The 22,518-nt window shown below is 41.2% G+C and overlaps 2 protein-coding genes across 2 annotated transcripts; one reads left to right on the top strand and one right to left on the bottom strand.

Annotated features, from left to right (window-relative positions):
• The first annotated feature begins 1,433 nt into the window (after positions 1-1,433).
• On the top strand, positions 1,434-13,444 carry SFXN1 (sideroflexin 1). The gene is made up of 10 exons (XM_054389042.1): positions 1,434-1,597; positions 2,149-2,319; positions 3,788-3,886; positions 4,360-4,435; positions 5,092-5,177; positions 5,506-5,633; positions 6,134-6,183; positions 11,056-11,105; positions 11,912-11,959; positions 13,348-13,444. Exons 1-10 carry the CDS (start codon positions 1,434-1,436, stop codon positions 13,442-13,444), a joined length of 969 nt encoding a protein of 322 aa, XP_054245017.1.
• A 338-nt stretch (positions 13,445-13,782) lies between these two features.
• Positions 13,783-21,893, bottom strand: KIF20A (kinesin family member 20A). The gene is made up of 18 exons (XM_054389222.1): positions 21,738-21,893; positions 21,151-21,240; positions 20,911-21,030; positions 20,303-20,441; positions 20,026-20,213; positions 19,792-19,936; positions 18,876-19,076; positions 18,525-18,636; positions 18,354-18,425; positions 17,645-17,788; positions 17,400-17,565; positions 16,989-17,153; positions 16,433-16,572; positions 16,239-16,341; positions 15,399-15,606; positions 14,949-15,040; positions 14,555-14,692; positions 13,783-14,055 (listed from the first exon to the last, which is right to left on the bottom strand). Exons 1-18 carry the CDS (start codon positions 21,891-21,893, stop codon positions 13,783-13,785), a joined length of 2,652 nt encoding a protein of 883 aa, XP_054245197.1.
• Positions 21,894-22,518: the final 625 nt, after the last annotated feature.

The raw sequence follows: 22,518 nt of genomic DNA, 5'->3' as shown, positions 1-22,518 counted from the left end.
ACTCTTTGTATACTTGCTTTACACTTACTTATTTGAGTTAATGACAGCATATTGAATAAATGAACAGGCCTTTGGAACAATATGGTTTTCCTGAGGTCTGTTGTACCAAACAAAAAGTGAAGGCCACTAGGGGAAAATGACATAGCAAAAGAGCAAGAAAGTATATTCAGTAGGTCAGATCTAATAATATTAATTTTAAATATTCCTTTTAATCATTGAAACACTGCTATTTCTAGCAGTAGTGGATCACTTCCCTAACAGTTAAAACAGGGCCACATGTATTGGTTGTCCTCATAATGATGATGTTTTTCCTATTAAAACAGATAAAATGCGGTGTGATATCGTCTTTGGTTTTATATGAATAGAATATCTATGTATTCTATCTATATGACTATATATAGATCCAATTTACTTCAGTCATTGGAATTCCAGGCAATATTTGGAGGTTGGGGTTGGGGGGTATTAATATTTTTTTAACTGCCTATTGAATCTGTTTCGGAGATTTCTCTTTTGAAAGCTGAAGTTCATGCAGCTTGTGCTATGCAGGGACTATCATTTCATTAGTTGTTGAAGTAAACTTAGTCATCCTGAAGTAATTTTTAATTTTCTGGAATTTTAGGCCCCATAAATGTGCAACTGTGTTAGTTCAGTGCTCTTCATTGTGGTTCTTTAACCATCTTTGAAGTATCATTTGGAGATCTGGCCATGTGTTCATAATGTAGTAAGCTACATTATATAATCTTTGTTTAGTTAAAACATGGATTTAGGGAAAAAACATTTATTAAAAAAAAATTTGTTGGGTTTGTGTTCCTAATTTTTGTTTGTTTTGCTATGCCAGAGGGCTTAACTGGGCTTTATTAAATATTTGCTCTGTCGCCAAACTTTATAGCAACTCTTCAGGCATCACCTGAAGTACCTAATTTCTTTTTCCCCTCCAGACAACATTTTCAGCAAATACTGATCCATCACTGAGATAAAGCATGCTTCTGATTAGTGTGTTGATACTTAGTACAGTTGTTGATTAATAAATTCCAGTATATTCTTTGTATCTTTGGATATTTGTGCATTATCCTTGGATACTTGTGCATATATATAATGTACCTCTACTCATACTCTTACAAATATGTGATATATAAATGTCTTGGAGAAACGGGCACAGAAACAGTTCTGTAGACAGTTCTTGCTTTTTTACTTCAGCCAACACTAACCTCATTAAAACCCATTATGATATCTGATACCATCTGCTTTCTGGATATATGCTTTACCCCTAAAACCTCAGCTCCACAAGTTGTTTGGTGCTTGTCCTCTGTTGGTTTTTTTTTTTTCCACTCTTAAGCATAACTACTTGTCATCTTGCAGGTTGTAGATACATTATGAAGTAAGTGTAATTCTGATTTGCAAATGCTCATGTTTTCTTCACAGAGCTTTTGAAGATGTCAGCAGATATACCATTAAATATTAATATCAAGGAGCCCCGATGGGATCAAAGCACTTTTGTTGGACGAGCCAATCACTTCTTTACTGTAACAGACCCCCGGAATATTTTGTTATCTGATGCCCAGCTAGAAAACGCAAGAAAAATTGTACATGATTACAGGTATGACCTCTACTGCTGGCCCAAGAAAAGCCCACGTCAGTGGTCCATGGGTATATATTTAAAAGGAAATATTTAAAACACTGTATTCATTTCACTGCTCTTTCTTCTTTATTCTTGCTTGAAACATTTATTTTTTTAAAACAAACTTGCTAATGAATGGGGAAATGATGTCATCGGACAACCCTTATTAGGTGTTCTGAAATACAGAAGTGCCTAATTCTGAAGGAGTTGGTATGACAACAGAGCCTAAAACTTCCGCTTATATGGTTTACTTGCAAAGTAAATTTTAGCTCTAAAATCCAATACAGGTTTGAGTAAAGAAAAATTTGGTGCAGGGTATGTTGACTCAGCCAACATAACCACTGCTGGGGGTTTAGATCTTTTTATTTCATCAGCCCATTTAAAAGCTGAACATCTACAAGCTAACTATGAGAATAGATTGACTTAGTATGAACATCCCAAAATCCATTAATGTCTCATTTGTCACTGGATGGTGCAGCATTTTATAACAGTTGTGCTTTTTGCTGTTTTGTTTTTCAAATATTTCCAAGACAAGGTATTGTGCCACCTGGCTTGACAGCAGATGACTTGTGGAGAGCAAAATATATCTATGATTCAGCCTTCCACCCAGACACTGGTGAAAAGATGGTCTTGATTGGCCGAATGTCAGCTCAGGTACCCATGAACATGACTATCACAGGTTGTATGATGACCTTTTATAGGTAAGTGATGGCAATAAGGCACATAAAAACATTGCATACAAATTAGGTAACTGAAAATCATGGTTATTGTCAAAAGAACATTTTAGAAGATTTGTAATGATATTTTTAAATGTAAACTTTGCTTCCTGTTCTCTTCTCCCCCTGCATTCCCTCCCAACAATCAATGGTTTCCACTAGAAGTAGTTGTGAGATAAGCCCTTAGTCCCTCTCCCTCACCAACCCACTTTTCCGCAAATTGGGAAAGCTGAACCTTCCAAAATCCCATCCATGTAGGAGAGTTGTGTGGAGGACAAAGAGGAGAAGATACCTGGGAATTTCTTACCTTAGAGATCTGGCATGTAGGATTTTCTGTCACCGAGTGAGTACCCAATCTGCTTTGGTTCATCAGTCATCGAGTTTCTCCAGATCCTATTTGATCCTTCTCTTTCCTCAGTAGTTCTTGAATCATGAGTACAGTGAAATCTGCAGCAACCCCCAGAATCATCTGTTAGTAGATTTCATGTCTAGAAATATTTTTGTGCCACGATGCTTTGTGAGCAAGAACTGATGAGAGGTTCAGAGGAAATTACAACAGTGGTTTTGATGATGAAGTTTTACAGACTCTTGAGTCCTACCCCAGAAAGGCACAGCTGGTTTGGATAGTGCATATATATGTGTTTTAAAAAGCAATCAAGAGTATGAATAAAAACCCTCAGTACAGCTGCCCATTCACAAGCCCTGCTTCCTGTTAACTGCTTATTCTTCTATGTATGTTCTACAGCAGCTATATAAATTTTCTTTGCCTTATTCGTAATCACTGAGATTCAAAACCGGGTGATTTATTAGCCCAAAAGTCGTTGGTTTCTTTGGACCCAACCCTCAGTAGTGCAAACAGGATAGTGTAGAATCCTTGGATGATTCAGTGTAGCCTCTATCCTGCTGCACATGCCCTGGTTGTTGCTGGCCACTAGGAGTGAATTCCTCATTATACCTATGAGGGCTCTTGGATGTGCAGTAAGGCAACAGGAGTCACAGCTAAATTTTTATAGCAGGCCCAACATCATCTACACACCAGTAGCAAGGAGACAGAAAAGATGAGTCAGGAAAAGACTTGCACATGCACAGGAAGAAAGGAAGAAGAACAGCAGCAGTGATGGAAAAAAAAAATCCACCTAGTTTATCACTGTTAAGCATCCCATTCAGATAATGGAAACAAGAGGGAATAAGAATACACTTCCAAGTCTCCTGAACCTTATTTTCCCCTTTCATTCACACCTTGCTATTTAATTGCAGTGCTTTTAAATTCTGTTCTTAGTAGTAGTACTTTCATTATCAAGACACTGGCTGTATCGTTGCATTCAGATAAACAAGAACCTCTGCACCATTACTGCTCACACTGCTTTTCCTTGGTTTGCCATCATTTTTCTGTGCTGTTAATTGAGCTGTGGCATTAACAATAATAATCATAATCATAATTTGTCTTTTCAAGAACGACACCAGCAGTGGTTTTCTGGCAGTGGATTAACCAGTCCTTCAATGCCATAGTGAATTACACAAACAGGAGCGGTGATGCCCCAATTACTGTCAGGTCAGACGCTGGACCATGTTACTTCTGATGTGTTTATAAGTTGTTCTCTGATGTACTGGAACATGGTTAGGCTGTAAAGGTTGGGTGATAGAGGGATTTTTTGCCCATGCTTATTATTAATTTGATAGGTGCAGATGAGAATTCTGAGACTGATGGAAGCAAGAACTCTGTTTCTGCCATTAAAGATAAGCTAAGCCCCAGCACCTTGATCATAATAGGAATTTAATAGGAGTCTGTGCTGCGTTGCTTAGTCAACCACTTTTGAAAGTTCCTTATCGGTTTACTGCTGGTGAAGGAGAAGTCTTTAAAGTATCCCATCTTAATCTTCCATCCACATCTTATTGCAGTATCACAGAAAGGTCTACTTCTTAGCTTGAGGAGGGGCATAACCACCTGTGTAAAATGTAATTATTTTTAAAAGTGACATAAATGTAGTTGTCGACTATGTGCAAATGTTTCTATTTTTGTTTTAGCCAGCTGGGAACTGCCTATGCTTCTGCTACCACAGGTGCTGTAGCAACAGCTTTAGGACTTAACGCACTGACAAAGGTATTGCTGATATTTTTTCTCACTTTTAACTAGACTTGAGGTGCTAATGGCTCATTTCTCCTCCAGGGTATCTGTGTCACATTGTGCACAGTTCACAATATTGAGCTGTAATGGTCTTTGGCAGCTCCCTTCTCTAGATCCCAACCTTACTTCTGTATTTCAAACAGCCTGTCCTCCTTACATGTATGTCAAATAGCCATGTGCTTTAATAAAACAAACTGTAGCCTAATAAGGTGCCTGGCTTTCAGTTTCTTTTTTACGTGTAAAAGTATCAAATAACATTTGAAAGTTAATCAGAGCAGATAAATAATTACAACAATGTGGAGTAATTATCTCATAAGCTGCAGAGGTGTATTTTTAAGGTGTTCTGCAAACATGGATGCCTACTGTAGACTAGCTAGAACTTCCAAGGAGGTGCCACTCTTCAGTGCAGAAAACTCAAATTCTTTAAAGTGCATACCACAAGAAAAAGGATCTTTTACAAAAGACCACACCAGTGAGAATTCAATTCTCACAGAATTCTAATTTAAAGGAAATAGGTCTGGTCTATCACTAGCACATGAAATGCTTTAATATGAGCTTTGGGAAGGAAAACTATTATGTAATCATTTTTCTTTTCTTTTGTTTTTATTTTTTCCTCTCTGTATGTTTTACAGCATGTCTCACCTCTCATAGGACGGTTTGTTCCTTTTGCTGCCGTTGCTGCTGCTAATTGCATTAATATTCCACTAATGAGACAAAGGTAGGAAAAAGAGTAAAGATCACTCATTCTAGAAGGGTGTTGTTGAGTTTTTAAATCGGTAAGCTACTAAATAAAGCACAGAATGTATCTTAACTTGTTCCAGAGGCTTGCGAAAACCTCATCCATGATCTTGTTTTGATTGATTGATTGTGACAGGTATAAAATAGATCATTCTCATTCTCTTCAGAAACCATCTATAGTGTTCTTCAGTCTTAGATCTCAGAAACCAACTACTGGTCCTTCAAAACTTAGTTACTTCAGAGGAGAAAAAGAAATGGTGAATAAATGCATTTAAGTCACTGCTTTGTTTTTACTCCTTATTCAACAGGGAACTCAAGTTTGGAATCCCAGTCACAGATGAGAATGGAAACAGATTGGGTGAATCAACAAAAGCAGCTCAGCAGGCAATTACCCAGGTGGTTATATCAAGGATTCTTATGGCTTCTCCTGGCATGGGTAAGAATAATTGAAGTCATGGTAGGGTCCTGATTATCTTACAGTTTTGCAAGCAGTATTTACATTGCTGTTAAGTTCCTCAGAGAAATGTACATTTCTTAGTGTGAAAACATCTACAGTGTGTTATGCTGAAGTGCAGCTGAAAAGCTCCTGGGATGCTTTTGCAGAAAAGTTACAGATAGCAAAGGAATTGTAGCAAATTCTGCTTGGCTGGAATTGGTTTAGTGAAGAACTGGTGCTTTGACCAGTGCCAAGTTACTGAGCTCAGCTCACAGCTTTAGTTATGTGTGAAATTAGAAGTTTTGCTCATTGGAAGAAATTAGCTCTCTAAATACCAATCCAGTAGCTTGAATTGGCAATGTGAAATGAAAGCTCAGTTACTAACAAAAGGCTGTGAAAATTATGTTATGCTACTAGATCATTTTAAAAGGAAAAAAAACCTAAATTACTCTTTCTCCAAGGTTTTTTTGAGTTTGTCTTTTTTTCTTTCTCATTTGCAGCAATTCCTCCCTTCATAATGAATACATTGGAAAAGAGAGCCTTTTTAAAGGTTAGTCTTAGATGATCTGTGTGTCTGTATCTCAGATCCTAAGTTAATATTTTCATTGGTTTAAAATGCTTTCTGAGTTTTCATATTTGCCTCCCCAACACTGTGACAGGACGTCACCGTAGAGCTTGGTTTACAGCTGTTACTTTCTTTTTAACTTTCTCAGAGATAGCTTGGCTCTTTTTAGCACAGTGTAAAACAACATTAAGAAAATCTGCACGTTTTTGTTATTTTTATAATTGTTCTTAAAATGCAGAGTTCCTCCTAGGAAATAAATCATCCTTGTGGTCAGTCTTGTAATAAAGTTTATTAGAAAAAATACTGAAAATTTTAATAATGCTTTTTTTCTCAAGGTAGAAATAAGGAGGATTTGCTTAGCTGCTGTAGTAGCAATTTGACTTTGGAAACAACAGTGATGGTAAAAAATCTCTTTTGAACATTGTCCTTTAAAATTTGCTGGATGAGCAAGTGCAGGCTGGACATAGAATGGGCACATTTCATCAGAGATTCCTTATTTTCTATATTCAGTTTATGCTAATGTGTGAATTCAAGCACTTAGTAAATAAATAAACTAGAGGATAAAGAGCAATAATTGCACCAATTAAATAATATTCAGATGAAGAACTCTGCAATTCTTAACAAGCAAAGGGAGTTTCATCTTCACCAGCTGATATCACTGATTTACTTAGTGTGTAACTCCAGGCCAAGCTGGGAACAGTAGCCTATGAGAATCTGTCTCCTGCTTCTTAGAAAAAGGAAAGGAAAATGTGGTCCGAGTCTCCAGACCCTCCCTTGGAAAAGTGGTTTGGTTGGTGACTACTGGGAGGACAAGCATGGAAAGCTTCCTAGTTTCCTTTGTCTAAGATAAAGCTTTCTAAAAATATCCAAGTTCTATATTTTATGATTTCTACCCTTCCTTTTACTTGTGCAGAGATACATTACCAACTTACATACATGATTTGAAAGCACTTTTTAATATAAATGAGGCACTGGGAAGAGGTCTCAAGTGTCACCCAACTTTAGAAACTTTTTCTCCTGCAGTGCGTTGCTTCTCTTCCCCCTTGTTAACAGACAACAGTATTGCTCAGGAAGTAAAACCAGGAATGTGGCATTTGAGTTCTAGAATGAAAGTCTGTGTGTGCTGCTTCTGTCTCCTGAAAGAAGTGAGACTGCAGTGCATCCAAACACAGTCTACAGTGTAAAGAGCCCAATCTGCAGTATAAAGAGTCTTCTACTGATCTGGCTGATTCTTAGTGGTGTGGTCTTTTGACCCATAGGCTGTTTGCACAGTAATTTTGGCCAGCTTGGGATACTGTTATGTTCTTGAGAATGTATTACCCATGCTGTCCAGTCAGTTGGCAAAGACAGGACATTTATGAAGAAGTTGCAGCAATTTGCAGGAGAGAAATATCTATTGGTTTTGTGTGGTGTAATCAATATAAGGGTGTTGTGAATTTTTCAGATCAGCAAAAATGAACGATTTCTTCAGTGACTACTCAGTGGTCTTTGGTACCCTCATGACCGTTTATGCTCACCTGTTCCTCCCCCGCAGCCTCAGAGACTGTGAGTTCAGGTCAAACACTGCTCTACCACTAGTCAGTGGTAACACTTGGTAGAGATTAGTATTAAAACCATCAAGGAATGAGCTGCATTTTTAACAAGCAGCTTCTGCATGTCCTTTTGAGGTTTCAGAAGCACCATCCCATTTGCAAGTACTCCCAACACCATCCACACAATGCTTTACTAACTCGTTGTCCTCAGCCTTTGCTTTGCACACCATCACTCTGGAAAATAACTCTTGTATGCTTGCCAAAGCCTATTAAGCAATGCACAAGGCCAGAATGTAGGCAAATGGTTGTGAAATAATGATGAAAACAGAATGATGTTCTGCAATGAGACAGGGAAATAAATGCTGCTCTCAGTGACAGCAGGCTGTCATCCTCTGATGTTTGAAACAAGTTGCTTTGCATGAGGACACTTTGATGTTAACATGAGTATGAATTAACAGTATTTTCAAAAGTTATTGCTAGAAATGACAAGAATGTTTTTATACCACAGGCATATACTTTCTGCTTCAAAAGAATTTATTTCTTGACTTGAAAAAATACTTTATGTGTGTTTGGGTTTTTTTGTCTGCCTTTTATGCAATTATGTGGCATAGTAGTTCTTGATTAGTTATGTTGTCTGCTGCAGCAGGAGGATCCATAAACAACTTTGTTCTGAGGCACAGTGTTTATATTTTTATTGTAGCCACAGGTAACATTTATCCTAAGGAAAGAAATTGGAGCTTTCCACAGAAACTTCTGAAAATTCCAATCAACACTTTAGTGTCAATTTATATTACTGCTCTTGCAGCTTCAACTACTGTTTCTCTTCTGTTCTGCATACTGTATTAACATTCAAGCTGATTCCAGAAATTTCCTCATATGTCTTCAAAACAAGCTCCTTGGGATCTCTTACTCTGCAACTAAAACATCTATTCAAAACTGTTACAAAACTGAAACAGAGACACCTTTTTTTTTAAGCATTGTTTTTGAATGTCTTATGCCTTGGAGACCTCCATGCGTTCCTAGTTTACCTGTCATTTCATTTGTTCTTACTTTTGAAAGCAGGCATAGCTAGCCTGGGAAAGCTGACAGATTTCAACATCCAACAATGAAAAGAAGCAGTTAGAAAAAAAGCTGATTCTCCTTATGGCTTTTGTTTGCTTAATTACCATTTCTCCATTTTCTCTGTTTGCACTAACCACTAAAGATGCCATAGAGACATCTGGAAATTAAATCCTAATTCATTGGGAACTGCCTTCTTCCGGAGTTAAATGATAGTTCTCTAACACAGTAAATTATTCTGCTGTCTTCTGCTTCCCTTTATCTCTTTGTAGGAATGTACAGCCTGCATTTGAGATTTGCTTTATTGTTTCACATTGTTCCTTAGGCAACACTAGTATTGACCTCCCAGTGTTAAAGAGTTTTACTTCACCAACTTTCTTGGCTAGTACAGCCCAGTAACATTCTGGAAAAATAAAGGCTGTAACTCTGATCAAGTACCTTGGCAAAAAATGTTCCATGACATGAAATAGATGTTGTTTATATTTACTGTACTTGCAGGCACTTGTCTCTCCAAGATTAGTGACCAACTCTGAAACTATAGATTACTTTTATGAAACTCTCAAAGATTTTTCAGTTATAAAATCACATTTAGGGCTTTTCTGTAATAAATCTCAGGTCCCCAGCTCACATTGCAATGTGCAGCATCCCTCTCCCTTAATTTTCCTCAGAAGCTGAAGTCATTTGCAGCAGAGAGTTCGACTTGGGTTCCCAAATACCAATGCCAGTCTTACTTTCCTCCCATTGTCAGTCACGCCATCTCTCGTCTCTCCCAATGTATCAAATGTGAAGCATTTTGAGTGAATTTATCTCAATTGAGAGTCAAATGAAGGTGTGTTCAGTGGCATGCCAGAACAGCAGAACACTGCTGCGTTCACTTTACCTTTCTTGCTGTCACTGTCTTTTTCCATTTGTTATCTGTTGTTGCAGGTTGTTGCTGAATTGCACAGTACTCCCTGTAATCATATCTGGATTACAGATTGACTTCAGGAAAAAAAAAAAAAAACAAACAATCTCCTACATTATTTCTTCTCCCTCAGGCTCTAAAGAAAGTTCAATCCACACAGGCTTGTTTTGTGCACCTCTTACACTGCTCTGAACTTTCTTAGCATCAAAATTTGTCTTACCAAGCTTTCTAAATGTCTTTTTCCTATTTCCACTCTCAAATAATGCCCATCTTTCATTCACCAGTTTCCCCTCTAACTTCTACATCGTGACTTACTTTGCAGAAAAAAATGTCATCTTTGTTGAAAATATCATCTACTGTAATGTGTGATTTTTAACTCATGAGCTGTTTTGGTTTAAAACCAACTTCCTGTTATCCTAGCAGTTGTGTATGTCCTACTTACTGGAGACACTGATTTTATTGTAGCAACAGCAGCCTATTGCAGCTGTGTTGTTTAATAAGTCTGGTTTTATTTCAGTAGTAATGAATTTCAACTAAAATTCTAACATGGGGCAGAATGGATTCCTAAATCATTTGCATGCCTACAAGAAAATGGTCATATTTCTTGGCATGTATTCAAGCTCTGCAAAAGCTACAGTAAGGAAGAGTGTGCTAAAAATGCATCCGTGGGTTATGTGTTGCTTTCTCAGCTTTGTTTCCCCCATTCTTCCACCCTTACTTCCTTTAATAAAAGGTGAATTCTTGCAGAACTGCAGTGTACCAGACTATGCTACAGGGGCAAGCTCCTACATAACAAAGCAAATCATAAGACAGAAGGGTTAAGATAGACTTATGTTTTTTCTTGACATCTCTTTTACTTATGGTTGGTGGCTGCAGTTGCTCACAAAGTAAATCCCTAGTTGCAAGTTAAAACCATTCAGTGCCACTGGAGAGGAGCTAGCTCTTCTTAGGGGTGCCAAGGCAAAATTCACTGTGTCCTTAGGTGTGGCAGCACCTCACACCTGCAGCACTGTTCCAGACTTCAGCTGTGTTGCTAGCAAGTGGTCTTTGTGTGACTCAAATACCCCATGTACTCAGGAGCAGGTTGTAAGTAAAACAGTTAAACCACTCATTGTAGTTTCTGAGGGAGACTTACGCAGGATAACACTGGACACAGCTCATCTGGAACGTTCTTACTACTTTTCAAAAGAACTGAGCTCTCAAAGTGGAGCTCAACTTCAAGGCATGCTGGCATTTGTTTTGCCTTCATGTTCAAGAGTCTTCTAGCTGCAGTCTTCTCTTACAATACAAGAATTCCTGGAGGGTGGAAAGGGGGGGGGAGAAAAGATGCCATACTCATTGTGTGCGGTTTATTTTTAACAGAGATTCCCTTGGATGAGTGCTCCCATTCAAGTTGGATTAGTTGGATTCTGGTAAGTAATTTCTTTGGGTTGTGTGTGCTTTTAAGAGATACTTTGGGGGGGTTGGTTTTTTGTTTGTTTGAGGGGTTTTGTGTTGGGTATTTTTTTTTTGAGGATGTAGCAGTATTTGCACTCTGTTTAAAGAAAAAAAAAGCTGAGAGAGTTAATGAGGCTAGAGCAGTTACTTCACTTCCATATCTGCACTCTTTGCACCAACCATAAGTTTGCACATATTTGCACTCTGTTTAAAGAAAAAAAAAAAAGTTGGGAGTTAATGAGGCTACAGCAGTTACTTCACTTCCATATCTGCAACTGATAATACCGTAATAAAAATGCTGTTAGTAATGAAGAAGCTGCCAAGAAAGACAGAGGGAAGGAGGAAAAAAAAAAAAGTAACAAAAAAAAAAAGGGCTGTAGCATCTTGCTTAGAATACTTTGATTGCTACTTCCATAAACAATAATTGGAATCTAATCCTGTAGGTTGATGAATTTTTGAAACACTTGGTTAATGGTGGTTCATTTGCTGTTCTGTAGCAGTTTATGTTGTCATGTACACCAATGCAAAACACTGAGAGGATGTCAGATAATAATTTTTATAGACATTTGTAAGCATGATATTGATGCATTTAGCACTACATAGTAGGTAAATGATTCCATAAGGTATAATGCAGTGAGAAATAAAGGTTACATAGCACTTCATGAAACACTAATTCACTGTACACACAGAAAATAGCTTTCTGCCTAGAAGGCCATGCCTAAAGGTTTTGAATTCTCTTTTAGCACTCTCAATATTGTAAAACCATTTTTGTCTCCTCTAGTCTTGTGTTTGCCACACCCCTTTGTTGTGCACTGTTTCCCCAAAAAAGGTATGTATTCTTCTTACACTGCTCTTAGTTTAATGTTGCACTCCAGGTGCATGCAAGGTACTGCAAAAAGACAGAAATAAGTGGTCATTGGCTCCTAGAGCATACAATCTTAATTCCCATATGTGTGATAAACATGGGAATAATCAGAAAATTAACAGCTATGTTACTCATCAGCCATAGAAGTAGTCAAATTGGCCTCATTTCTTTACAAACTCCCAAGCAGCTTGAGAGGCAGCTATATAGTGGTAGTGAATAAAAGGTTTAGGTGTAGAGTAGTTAAGCCATATTCTTTCAAGCTGAGGAGTTTGAGCTAAATAATAAAGAATAACTAGAATGCGTCCTAAAAAGGCTAATGTGGTCCAAACAGTATGTTCCTGCCTAGCAAGGTTATGGCTTCAGTAAATATGGTCAAAGCCCATTTTATTTCCACCTGGCCACACTCTGGTGATACAGAATAGCACTTGACTATATTTGTGCTCATTTGTAATTTGATGAGTACTTTTCCAGAGATAACTTTTTATTGGTAAACAAATAGCTAAGTACAAAAAACTGTCTTAGAAATCATATTCATTATAGCTGGAATCCTAATAAAACCTAGGTGAATTACCTTTGGTTGTAAGTAACTCAATTTGCAGGGTCTCGACTTCAACTAAGCTGTCCCTTTTATAGTATTAGTGGTTGTCTAAAACAAGCTGCCAACTGTAGCTTAAACTATGCAAGCCAGAGCTGAATGTTGAGCAACCAGTGTAGCGTTTGACTTTCAGGAAACAATACTTAAGTCTTATCTAATGCAATTATTTGAATACAACAAAGCAGTCTGACACCATCTGCTTCCCTGCCTGGCACAGGGAATATTGGTAAATAAGTGGCACTAGGCTACTTGGAGATGACTTAACAAATGAGTGTAGTACAGCTCTTGCTTTTAACCAGGCCTCTCCATTTCACAGGGAGATTAGACCCTAAACTGTTTAAGAAATTGCAGCTCTCTAACTGACCAGGCAACTTAATTCCCTTTACTGAAAGGTGACTGTAGTCAAGATAAACATTTTATTCAAGTGAATGAGGCAGTAAGATAAATAGGCAAATACATATTTTAAAAAATACCTTTAGAAAGGTAAGTTTCTATTACCAGCAACAACCTCAAGCAACTAAGCAGATTCCTAGCCCCATGGCAGTAGCAACAGCCATTTCTTGACTCTAGAGCTTGTCTTACTGTGGTGTAAGCAGAGATTGATTTGTCCTGGTCTGTAAGCATAATCCCTTCATATGAAGTTAAAAAGATCTGAAAACTCTTCACAGTCCAGGAAGTTTAACCAGGTGCATCATCCATCTTATTTTACACTCAAGTGTTTGTTATATGTAACCCTTTTACTGTTTCTTTTGCTTAGTTCTATGTCTGTAACAAGCTTGGAGCTGGAATTGCAAGCCAAGATCCGAGAGAACAACCCTGAACTAGAACGTGTATACTTTAATAAAGGATTGTAATTCAAGGAAGGGAAAATACCTTTCAAGGAGGATCTTGAGTTATGTGCCCACATAGTTGAAGATAAGAACTCACTTTTGACTTGTCCTTTTGTTAAACAGTTTTGATCATCTGCCTTATTTTATATTTAAAGACCTCCCTGGGTGTAGTGTTTAAGTTACAAAAGGTAATTTTGTCCACTTTGGTATCGATTAAAAGTATAACCATACATATCCAAAAAATGTTTACATAAGCTCTCAAGCAGCTACAATAACAATAAACAAGCACAAAAAAATAAAATAGATGCCATTATATTGGATTTGCCACCTTTCTCCAGTAACAGTGGGACAGGGACCTCAAGTCATAGAGCAGCTGAACAAAGTTGCCACCCTCTGCCAGCAGCGGGACGAGGCGCTGAACGTGACAGAAGGTTGTGCAGAAAGGGCCTTTTACCAGGAGGTTGGTTAGGTTGTAGGTTTTCCCTGTTGGCACAGAATCGTTTCTTTAAGGTAAAGGTTGGAGGAGCCTGGAGCTTCTGCACAGTGTGGTACTGTTCAGCAATACAAGCTGCTTTCTTCCGCAGGTCTAGTTTCACTAGCATCATGTTGTTCTGCAGTTCTGCCAGGGTTTGGTCCTGAAAAAGCAATAGATAGAGATAGGACAAGACACCTAACCCACTGGTTACTGTGAACTGAAGAGGATAAAATGCCTTTGCCAAAACTCCTTACTAGTGTGCTACACAGGCATTTATAATAGCTTCTACTGTGAAGAGTGTAGCCATCCAGTAATAAAATAGGAGCAGTAAGGCTAGAAAGAGACAAATCCACCCTGTTGCAAACTGCTGCCATAGCAATTGTGATAGAGAATTGGATAAGATGATGAGAACTCTGAATTTTCCTGCTTTAAGGGGACGCTGTCAGTTAACTGAACAGGAACAATTTGGGTCTGTTTTGGAGAGTTAAATATTCAGTTTGATTTAGCCATTGAGAAAATCAGCAATACAGCTCCTTTAATAGGCAACACATGTCTAGAGAACAAGTAGTTATTTGCAGCTATGAAAATCTAGGTTATTCTGCTGATAAAAGCAAAGTGCAGATTAAATCCCCCTGTGCAACCCACAACACAGACATTACCTGTCTAGCCAAAATGTCATCACAGGTACAGAGGGCTTCTCGAAGTTTCCCCGCACCAGTACTGTGGCAGCAAGCCCTCTCTGCAGACTGAAGACACTCCCCAAGTTTCTGTAGTTCTGAACGCAGCAATCTGACATTCTGTAGGAGAAAGATTGAATACAACAGCTACCTTTGACATTGCTCTGCTAACACAACCACTCTGAAGTAATTCAGATGGTGTAGTACTGAGGGAGGATCCCATCTGAGTGAGATACACTGGGATCTCAGATACCACAGCTGTGCACATCAAGGAAGATCAACTGTTCGTTTACAGAAACTGGGAACAACAGGTCCAAATGCTAAACTGCAAACACCTCACCCTGTGAGCGTTCCTTTCTATAATAGAGATAGTTACCTTCTGTCCATCCTCCAGCTTCCTGTCTACATCCACAGTAATGGGTTTGGCAGAGGGAGGTGGCTCCAGTAATTTCTGGTATTTGCACAACTCTAGGAGCACCAAAAACAAAAGCAGTAAGCAGCAGTACATTCATGTTTTTCCTGAAGTCAGGACTTCCCTTGAAACAAGCTGCCCACAGGCAAGCTGAGAAAAGCTTTGAGTTTGTGCAGACATGAACAAGTATTCCAGGCTTCATCCTTTCAGTGATAATCCTACTCTAAAGTCCATATACATTTGAAAGTGAACTAAAACCCTGTTCATCCAGCATATCATTCCTGTCATCTACAACCCAGAACAGTGGTTTCAGGATGTTTGACTGTAATACACCCTTACTGAAGAAAGTATCTCTAGAACCCTCTACAAAGATTGCCCAGCCAGTTCAGAACCAGTGCAGCATCACTGCCTTACCTGCTGTTCTGGTGTTTAGCTCTGTTTGACATTGCTCCAGTTTGGCTTTAGTATCTGCCAGCTCCTGCTGCAGAGCAGATGAAGAAGTCACTCGCTTTGATCGACGCAAGCCTTGTCCTGACGACTCCTGCTTAGACTCCAGGCTCTCCAGTTTTTGTTTTGCCTCCTGCAGAGCAGTTTGGAGCTCCTCAATCTTCTCATCACGCTCCTTAGAAAGCAAGTTTGTGCAGATACTCAGCAAGATTTTGATACAGCTTTTCTAAAACTTCTGATGTTTTTCTTCTGGGAGACTCCCAATCACACACTTCACACACTGGACCCAGCCTTTAATGTCCTTTAAGTGACAACATTGAACCCATTTCCTGGGAGCCTGAACAACTTTTTTTACAGCCTCTAGAGGTAAGGGATTTCTTCTGAGTTGACATCCTCTGAGGTCTGCAACAAGGCCCAGATGCCACTCAAATGCTATAGCATGAAAAATACAGGAAGGCCTATACCCATCACCACAACTAAGTGAGAAGAGAAATTCACAGAACTCAAGAGTGCAAAGCAAGCCACTAGTGAAAAAAAGGAAAAGAGAATCATGTTGAACAATAAGGAGTCAGAATGGCTGTGCATTACCCTCCAGATCAAGAGCTGAAAATCAGGCTGCCTAGTGACAGCAGTAGACCAGAAGCAAAAATTGTGTATTAAACTATCAAAATAGCACCAAAAATACCTCAAAAAGCAAAAACCTTTCCTTTTAGTTTGTATTAAGTCACATCCCCAGATTCAAGAACCCCAAGTCCCCTCTCAACATATTGCCACTTTCCCCATGTTTTTCCATTGCCCTGAACAAACCTGGATCTCTTCCTGGTAATAGTCAGTCAGTGACTCCTTCAGGTTATTTAGTTTATCCTCATACAGTTCCTCCAGCAGCTCCCTCTGAGCATCCACATGCTGGCTAGAAAAATCAAGCAACTACATGTCAGGTCTGGCAGTTCTTGGTACTGCAGCTCAGACTGGATAAAGGGATGTGAATAAGGAAGCTCTACCTGCACCATTGCTCCTTCTCCTGCATGTGCTCCAGCATCTCATTGCAGATCTCGTCACGGAGGCGCATTTCCAGCTGCACTTTCTCCTGCCTCTCTTGCACCAGCAGTTCTCGTGCAGCTTCCACTACACGCAACAAGTCCTGCAAGGACACAGACTCCATTGCCCTCACTGTGCAACAGAATTAAGCTAGGTGGGATCCTTTATCTGTAGGCTGGAGTGATCTAGGTTTAAGATTATTTTAGTCACATGGAAAGAGGTTTGCCAGGTTTGTTCTTAATTCCAGTGCCTCTCAGACAGGATTATAGCTCCACACCAGAGTTCTTACTGTCCCTAATGCCACAGATGGTGTTTCCAAATTCAACACATTTCAGGTTTAGACCAGCTGTGGAATGTTTCCTACATGGATTCCAAGTTTCCTGGGTCTCATGTACTTCTGAGGTTCGCTGTCATCTCTCGGTATAGTGCCAAGCTGCAGCCCCAACTCCCAGACCAAAGCAGACAGTCACATTCCTGCCTCTCTGTGCATAAAGGCTGTAAAGCAAATTGCAAACCCACCTCCTTTGCATACATGGAAACATCTGCCTCATCCTCACTGTCTTCTGATTCCACTTCTTCATTTGCTGGAGCTGCCTCTGGACCCTGGCTAGTTCGCCTAGTGTGCTCTTTGATGATTGATTGTATGGACGGAAGTCCCAGCTTCGTGGGAGGCACCTGAACAATCTGAAGGGAAAAAGGCCATCACTACTAGTCCAGAAAGCCTGGAAGTTGCATAGTCTTTAACCACAGCACTTCACATCAATCCTTTCAATTTGGCAGAATCTAGAAATACTGTAAAGGTAATAATCCACTGGAGAAGCATAGGGAAGACTTATAAGCATATCCCTGCCTTGTGATTGGAAAGGGGCCCATTCCCACAGAAGCAGGCTGTATCTTGACCGTGCCGTGATCCTGGCATGTGATACTTACTTGGCTAGCAATGGCTGAGAACTTGGCTACATGCAGAGTTTCATCATATGTAGATGCACACTGGTTAATGTTGACAATCATGCAAGAGCGCCCACGCCCAGTGAAGAAACCCTGGAACACACGTGTTAGCTTGCTGTCACGGAAGGGAACCACAGTCTGCTTCAATCTGTGGGAAGAGATGAGAGTGAGCCCATGGGACAGCAACAAGCTCCCCACACACTCCCTCTGGAGTTCTGGGTACCCACTTGGACTGCTGGTTCTGGCGGAGGGCAGCAATGCAGCGGCCCAGCGTGTGGAGGGAGGTGTTAATGTTGTTTGCTTCTTTCATTCGGTCCCCACTTTTCTGGTCTTTGCAGCGCTCTGACCCCGCAAGGTCACACAGGGATAACCTGAAGGAAACGCAGGCAAAACTCAGGTGACCTATTGGATCTGTCCTGTTCCATCCAGGTTTACACCCTGCAATCACCTATACTTCTCACCTTCCCTAGTGGTCCCCCCCATAAAGGCTTTGAAAGCTTTTTTAGGATGTATGGACAATTGCTGGACAGAAAGGCCTACCATAAGTGTAGGAGTTACACAAGGTAACACCAACATGAGTTCCGTGTTGTCAAGTTCAAAGATCCTTTGCCAGTTCTCAGGACTGCCATGACCCATTTCCAGATAACTACATACTATGAACAGCTATCAGCAGCACTCAGATCAGTGCCTGCTACAAGGGCAGGGGTACTCAAATTGACCTTCACTGAAAAAGTCTGAGAACTCTCTCAGGTTGTACTTTGCAATAACCCTCACAAACTTCTCAGTCACTGTCAAGACTAAGTAGGTCCATTCACTCCTTCCAAGTACTTTCAACAAGACTTTTCCCAAGATACTTCCCACACCCTAAATCCAGAAAAAGGAGCAGGGCAGTTCAGTCCACAGAAACACCCCCAAATCCTAGAGTATCAAACTTACTCGCTGATTTTTGGAACGATATCACTGCCACCTTTTTGCAAGTGCAGAATCCGAATGGAGAAGACGCTGTGACTGCAAAGAAACATGGAGATATTTTAGAAAGGAATTGCAACCTTTAAAAGCCCCTCAGGGTTGTATTTCTGCCTAAACAACTGTCCTCCCCCTTCACACCTGCGACTGGAGTTCTGGTTCATGTGGGTGCTAGCAAAAGTCTGGTTTTTCCGGCCCAGTTTCAGGAGCTTCCAGACCTCATCAGCATCTTGGACATTGATCCAGTTCAGATCTGGAAAAGCAGGCAAGGCAGTTAGGAGACCAACAGAAAGCTGAATTATCTCTGCCTCAACTTCACGTTTTTATTTTGTTGACGTTAGCAAATGTGTAATTCCCAAAATCTAGCCACCAGAGATCTCCAAGAGGCCATAGAGGCCATCATGCTCCTCAACACATCACTGGTAAGCCACCCACCCAGCTCAGTCCTCAAGTCTCCCTAGCACACTAAAAATGTCTTTCAGGTAAACCTACCTTTCACATAGGGGTTGCCAGTCTGGTCTTCACAGAGCCGCAGTGTCTGCTTCTTGCGGTTCTGGCCAGTTAGAGTTGGTTCTAACAGGTCATAGATTAACTCATTGTAAATCTCAAAGAAGGAGACCCAGATTGAGAACTGCACATCTCCTGTGTTGGCAAGTGAAATACGAGCCGAGTCATCCCAGCAAGGACCCAGTTCTGGGGAAAGAGGGGGGGAGGAAAAAAAAAGAGTAACAAAATCATGATTGCAGCCTTTCACAGGTGCAACCAGAATGATTTAGCCTTAGAGTGAGGTATCTTTCTTCAGCAGGAAGACTACCCCAGGCTCATTCTACATACCTCCTCTCTTGGTATGCACTCTAATGACTGTCCCCAGCAAGACAAGCCTAGAGTCTCTGTAAGAATATCCTCCTTTCAGTGTAAGTACTTTTTGTATACTTTATACTGACTCCAGAAGTACAGGGTACTTCAAACGTGAATTCTTCCAAGCATAAGTGAAGTTTTAGCCCTTGTTACCTCAGTCATTCCATGCTTTTGGATACCTTTATCAGCCAGTAGCTCCTAGGTTTGAAAGTCTAGGCATGAGTGTTCAGTGCAATATGTCACTTCAGCACCCTGCTTTCCAGCTATCTCCTCACATGGCATTCAGCTGCTCAGTTCCCTTGAAATTAAGTGGTGCTAAGTAGTTTCATTTCACAGGGCTTGGTCATTATGTAGTGGTGATTTTTTTATGTTGGCAAGACATATGTACTAAGTTTTTCAGTCCTGACATCCTTATCTTTCAAAGAGAAAGTCTGAGATCACAGCACCTTTCCTCCCTTGCCCACAGCAGAGCATCCAAATAGCCATCATCCTTTCTTCCCCCATCCTCTGAAAACGACTCAGGTAGTAGTCAAAAGGCTTCCAGACATACCTTCTGTCTGGCTGACGTTGGAATGGTTGGTAAGTTGGCTAGATGAAGAGAGACCAGCAACTCCACTGTCAAAGCTGCCACTGGTAGTGGCCTGGAGCTGAGATTCAGCACTGTGGCTCCTCTTCATGGGTGTTAACAGCTCTTCCTGGCAGGAAACAAAAACGTAAGTGTGTATGTAGCCTGACACCATCGTTTCCCTATCATTACTAAACCTTTGAGAAGCTTCACACTTACCTCCCACAGGCCAGCTCGCAGTATGGTCTGTTTCTTGGTCTCCTCCTGCCGCACCTGCCTGCTGTCCAGCCAGACCACCTCACTGGAGAGGGAAGGCTTCAGATCTGTGGCTTGATACAGCCTATCCCCCACACTGTTGAAGATGACCGCTAAGGAGCGAGGCAGAATCCCCCCATCTTTGTTGCTGCCTGAAGCAAGAACAGCAGTAAGCTAAAGATTCACATGTGAAAGCAGACAATTCCCTCAACAAGCTACTAAGACCTAGTGCTTTCCTTACCCTGAATGGTATGAGTCTTCCCTGAATTGGTGATGCCATAGGTGTACACCAGCCAGTTCTGCCCATTCAGTACATCCTTTACCACCTCCTTCATTGTCTCATCAAAGAAGGATTTCTGTCCCACTTCTGGTCCAAAGATCTGCAAGCAAGACACAAAAAAATGGCCTCATGTAGATACTTCCTATATTTTAACTGCTGATAGTTGTTCAAGTGATATCATGTAGTCCTTTGTTCCCTCCACTAGCCCCACATCATGAGCAACAGATCCAATAGTAATTCCAGTCCAAGCCCCCTCTGCAAAAACAAGCTGTTCATTTGCTTTTAATTTAGAAACGTGTGATATCACTACAGCCTCTAGGGCATTTAGATCCTCATAAACAAAATAAGTTTGCTATTTGCTACTGAAAAATTTGTCAGTGTGAGTTTAAAAGGAGAAAAATTAAGGAAACAATAACAAAACCAAATTTAAGTAGAGAGGATTGTATCGGACCACACAGCTCAGGCAGTGCACTGGAATCAGTGTGGATCACTAAGCAGACTTTTCAGGCTCTAAGGCTGGTTTTAAGCTCAAAAAAAATCCAGATGGATCATTTGTCACAATTACCTACCTGGGTGAAAGAGAATCTGTGTGCTGCTTGTCCCACTCCACGTTCTGTGCTCCGCATGGTAAAGGAGTTCTTAGGGGCTTTTAGAAGAAGAGTCTCCGAATTCTCAATGCAGACACAGCCCTAAAGAACACAAAAAAAGCCATCACTGCAATAGCGTACAAAAGGCCATGACACAGACAGCAAAAGCTAATAGCATCTCCCACAGGCACCCAACTCTGACTACTTCATTCGGTGCCTCACCTGGTCTTCTCCTTTTTCCACCTCTGTAGATTTCAGAGGTCGAACTCTCAGGTACACCTTTATTTTTCCATTATTGTGTTCAGCTGCAGCCTGGGAAAAAAAAAAAAAAAGCAACACACAGCTTAAACATGGCAGCCACAGAAGCAATCTATCCATCAGAGCACCAGCAGAAACCACAGCACAGAACACACGCATAGCTACCCTGACTGGTGCTCAGTAGCTAATGGACATTTCCATGGTCCCAAACTCCCCAGCAATACCAGAAGCTTTCTGAGGCATTTCCAGTCACACCAACATTTCTTTTATCTAGTGATTCAGACCAACTGCCTGAAGAACTGAAGGCAAAATCAGACCCCAGACCAAGCACCATGTTAAAAGGCATGATGCTAAAAGGCAGTTAGCAGCTGTGCCCTTCACTACATAATGCCATTAACAGTAACTGCTCTCTCCAATTCAGCATTTTGTTTTAGCCTTTTTTGAAGGGTTTCTCTTGCCCACTGCACCACAATGCCTTAGTACCCCTAAGGCAGCCTCTAAGAGGCACAGCAGCCACTGTCCTTTTTGGGACAGAAGGGCTCCAACCTCACCTGTTGGGAGCCCTCCAGATCTGAAGAGATGGCAGAGAATTCTGACAGCAGGTCCTTGCGCACGTTGTCCCCAAACCCTGTTGCCGTGGATTCAAAAACAGGGGAGGCTGCATCATCATCAGAGAACAGCCCTGGGGAAATAACTGCTTGTGCCATGGTGTCGTACACAGCTCCTAGAGAGGAAAAAAAGCGGGACAATGAGGGCAGGTCGGTGTTACAGCAGTCTTCTGTGAGTCTAAGCTTTGCTCTCCATGCATGCAAGTCTACCACCACTGCCATATCCATCCGTTCCCAGACTGCTACACAATCCCCCTTACACATAACACACATTGACACAGGGTGCTGCTGCAAATGCACGCGTGCACCAGACACCCCCACAGGACTTCAGGTATACCGCGCAGCCACACGGAACCCCAAGAGGACATCAGACACGCCGCCTTAGACACACACAAAGAAAGCTCCCTACACGCCGCCCCCAACACACAGAGACCACCGCATGGAGCCTGATCACGCAGCCCGCCACACAGGGCTGCTCCACACGCAAACAAAAGCACGGCTCTCCCAGACGCCCGCGAACCCCCTGAGGTCGCCAGAGCGCAGCAGAACCCACGCCGCTGCTCGCCCAGCCACGGCCCGCTCCGCCGCCCCGCGCACGGCTCACCTCCGTACGGTGCCTACTGTTGGGGTTTCAAACCTCGCCGTCCACCCGTTCCGCCAATGGGGGCCCGCGCACGCACGGCCGCCAATCAGCGATCGCCGTGGGACAGCAGGGGGCGGGGCC

The sequence above is a fragment of the Indicator indicator genome, chromosome 18, assembly GCF_027791375.1.
Source record: "Indicator indicator isolate 239-I01 chromosome 18, UM_Iind_1.1, whole genome shotgun sequence".
NCBI classification, from domain to species: Eukaryota; Metazoa; Chordata; class Aves; order Piciformes; family Indicatoridae; genus Indicator; species Indicator indicator.
Note: the sequence above shows the minus strand (reverse complement) of the source record. Positions and strands in the feature narration are given on the sequence as shown.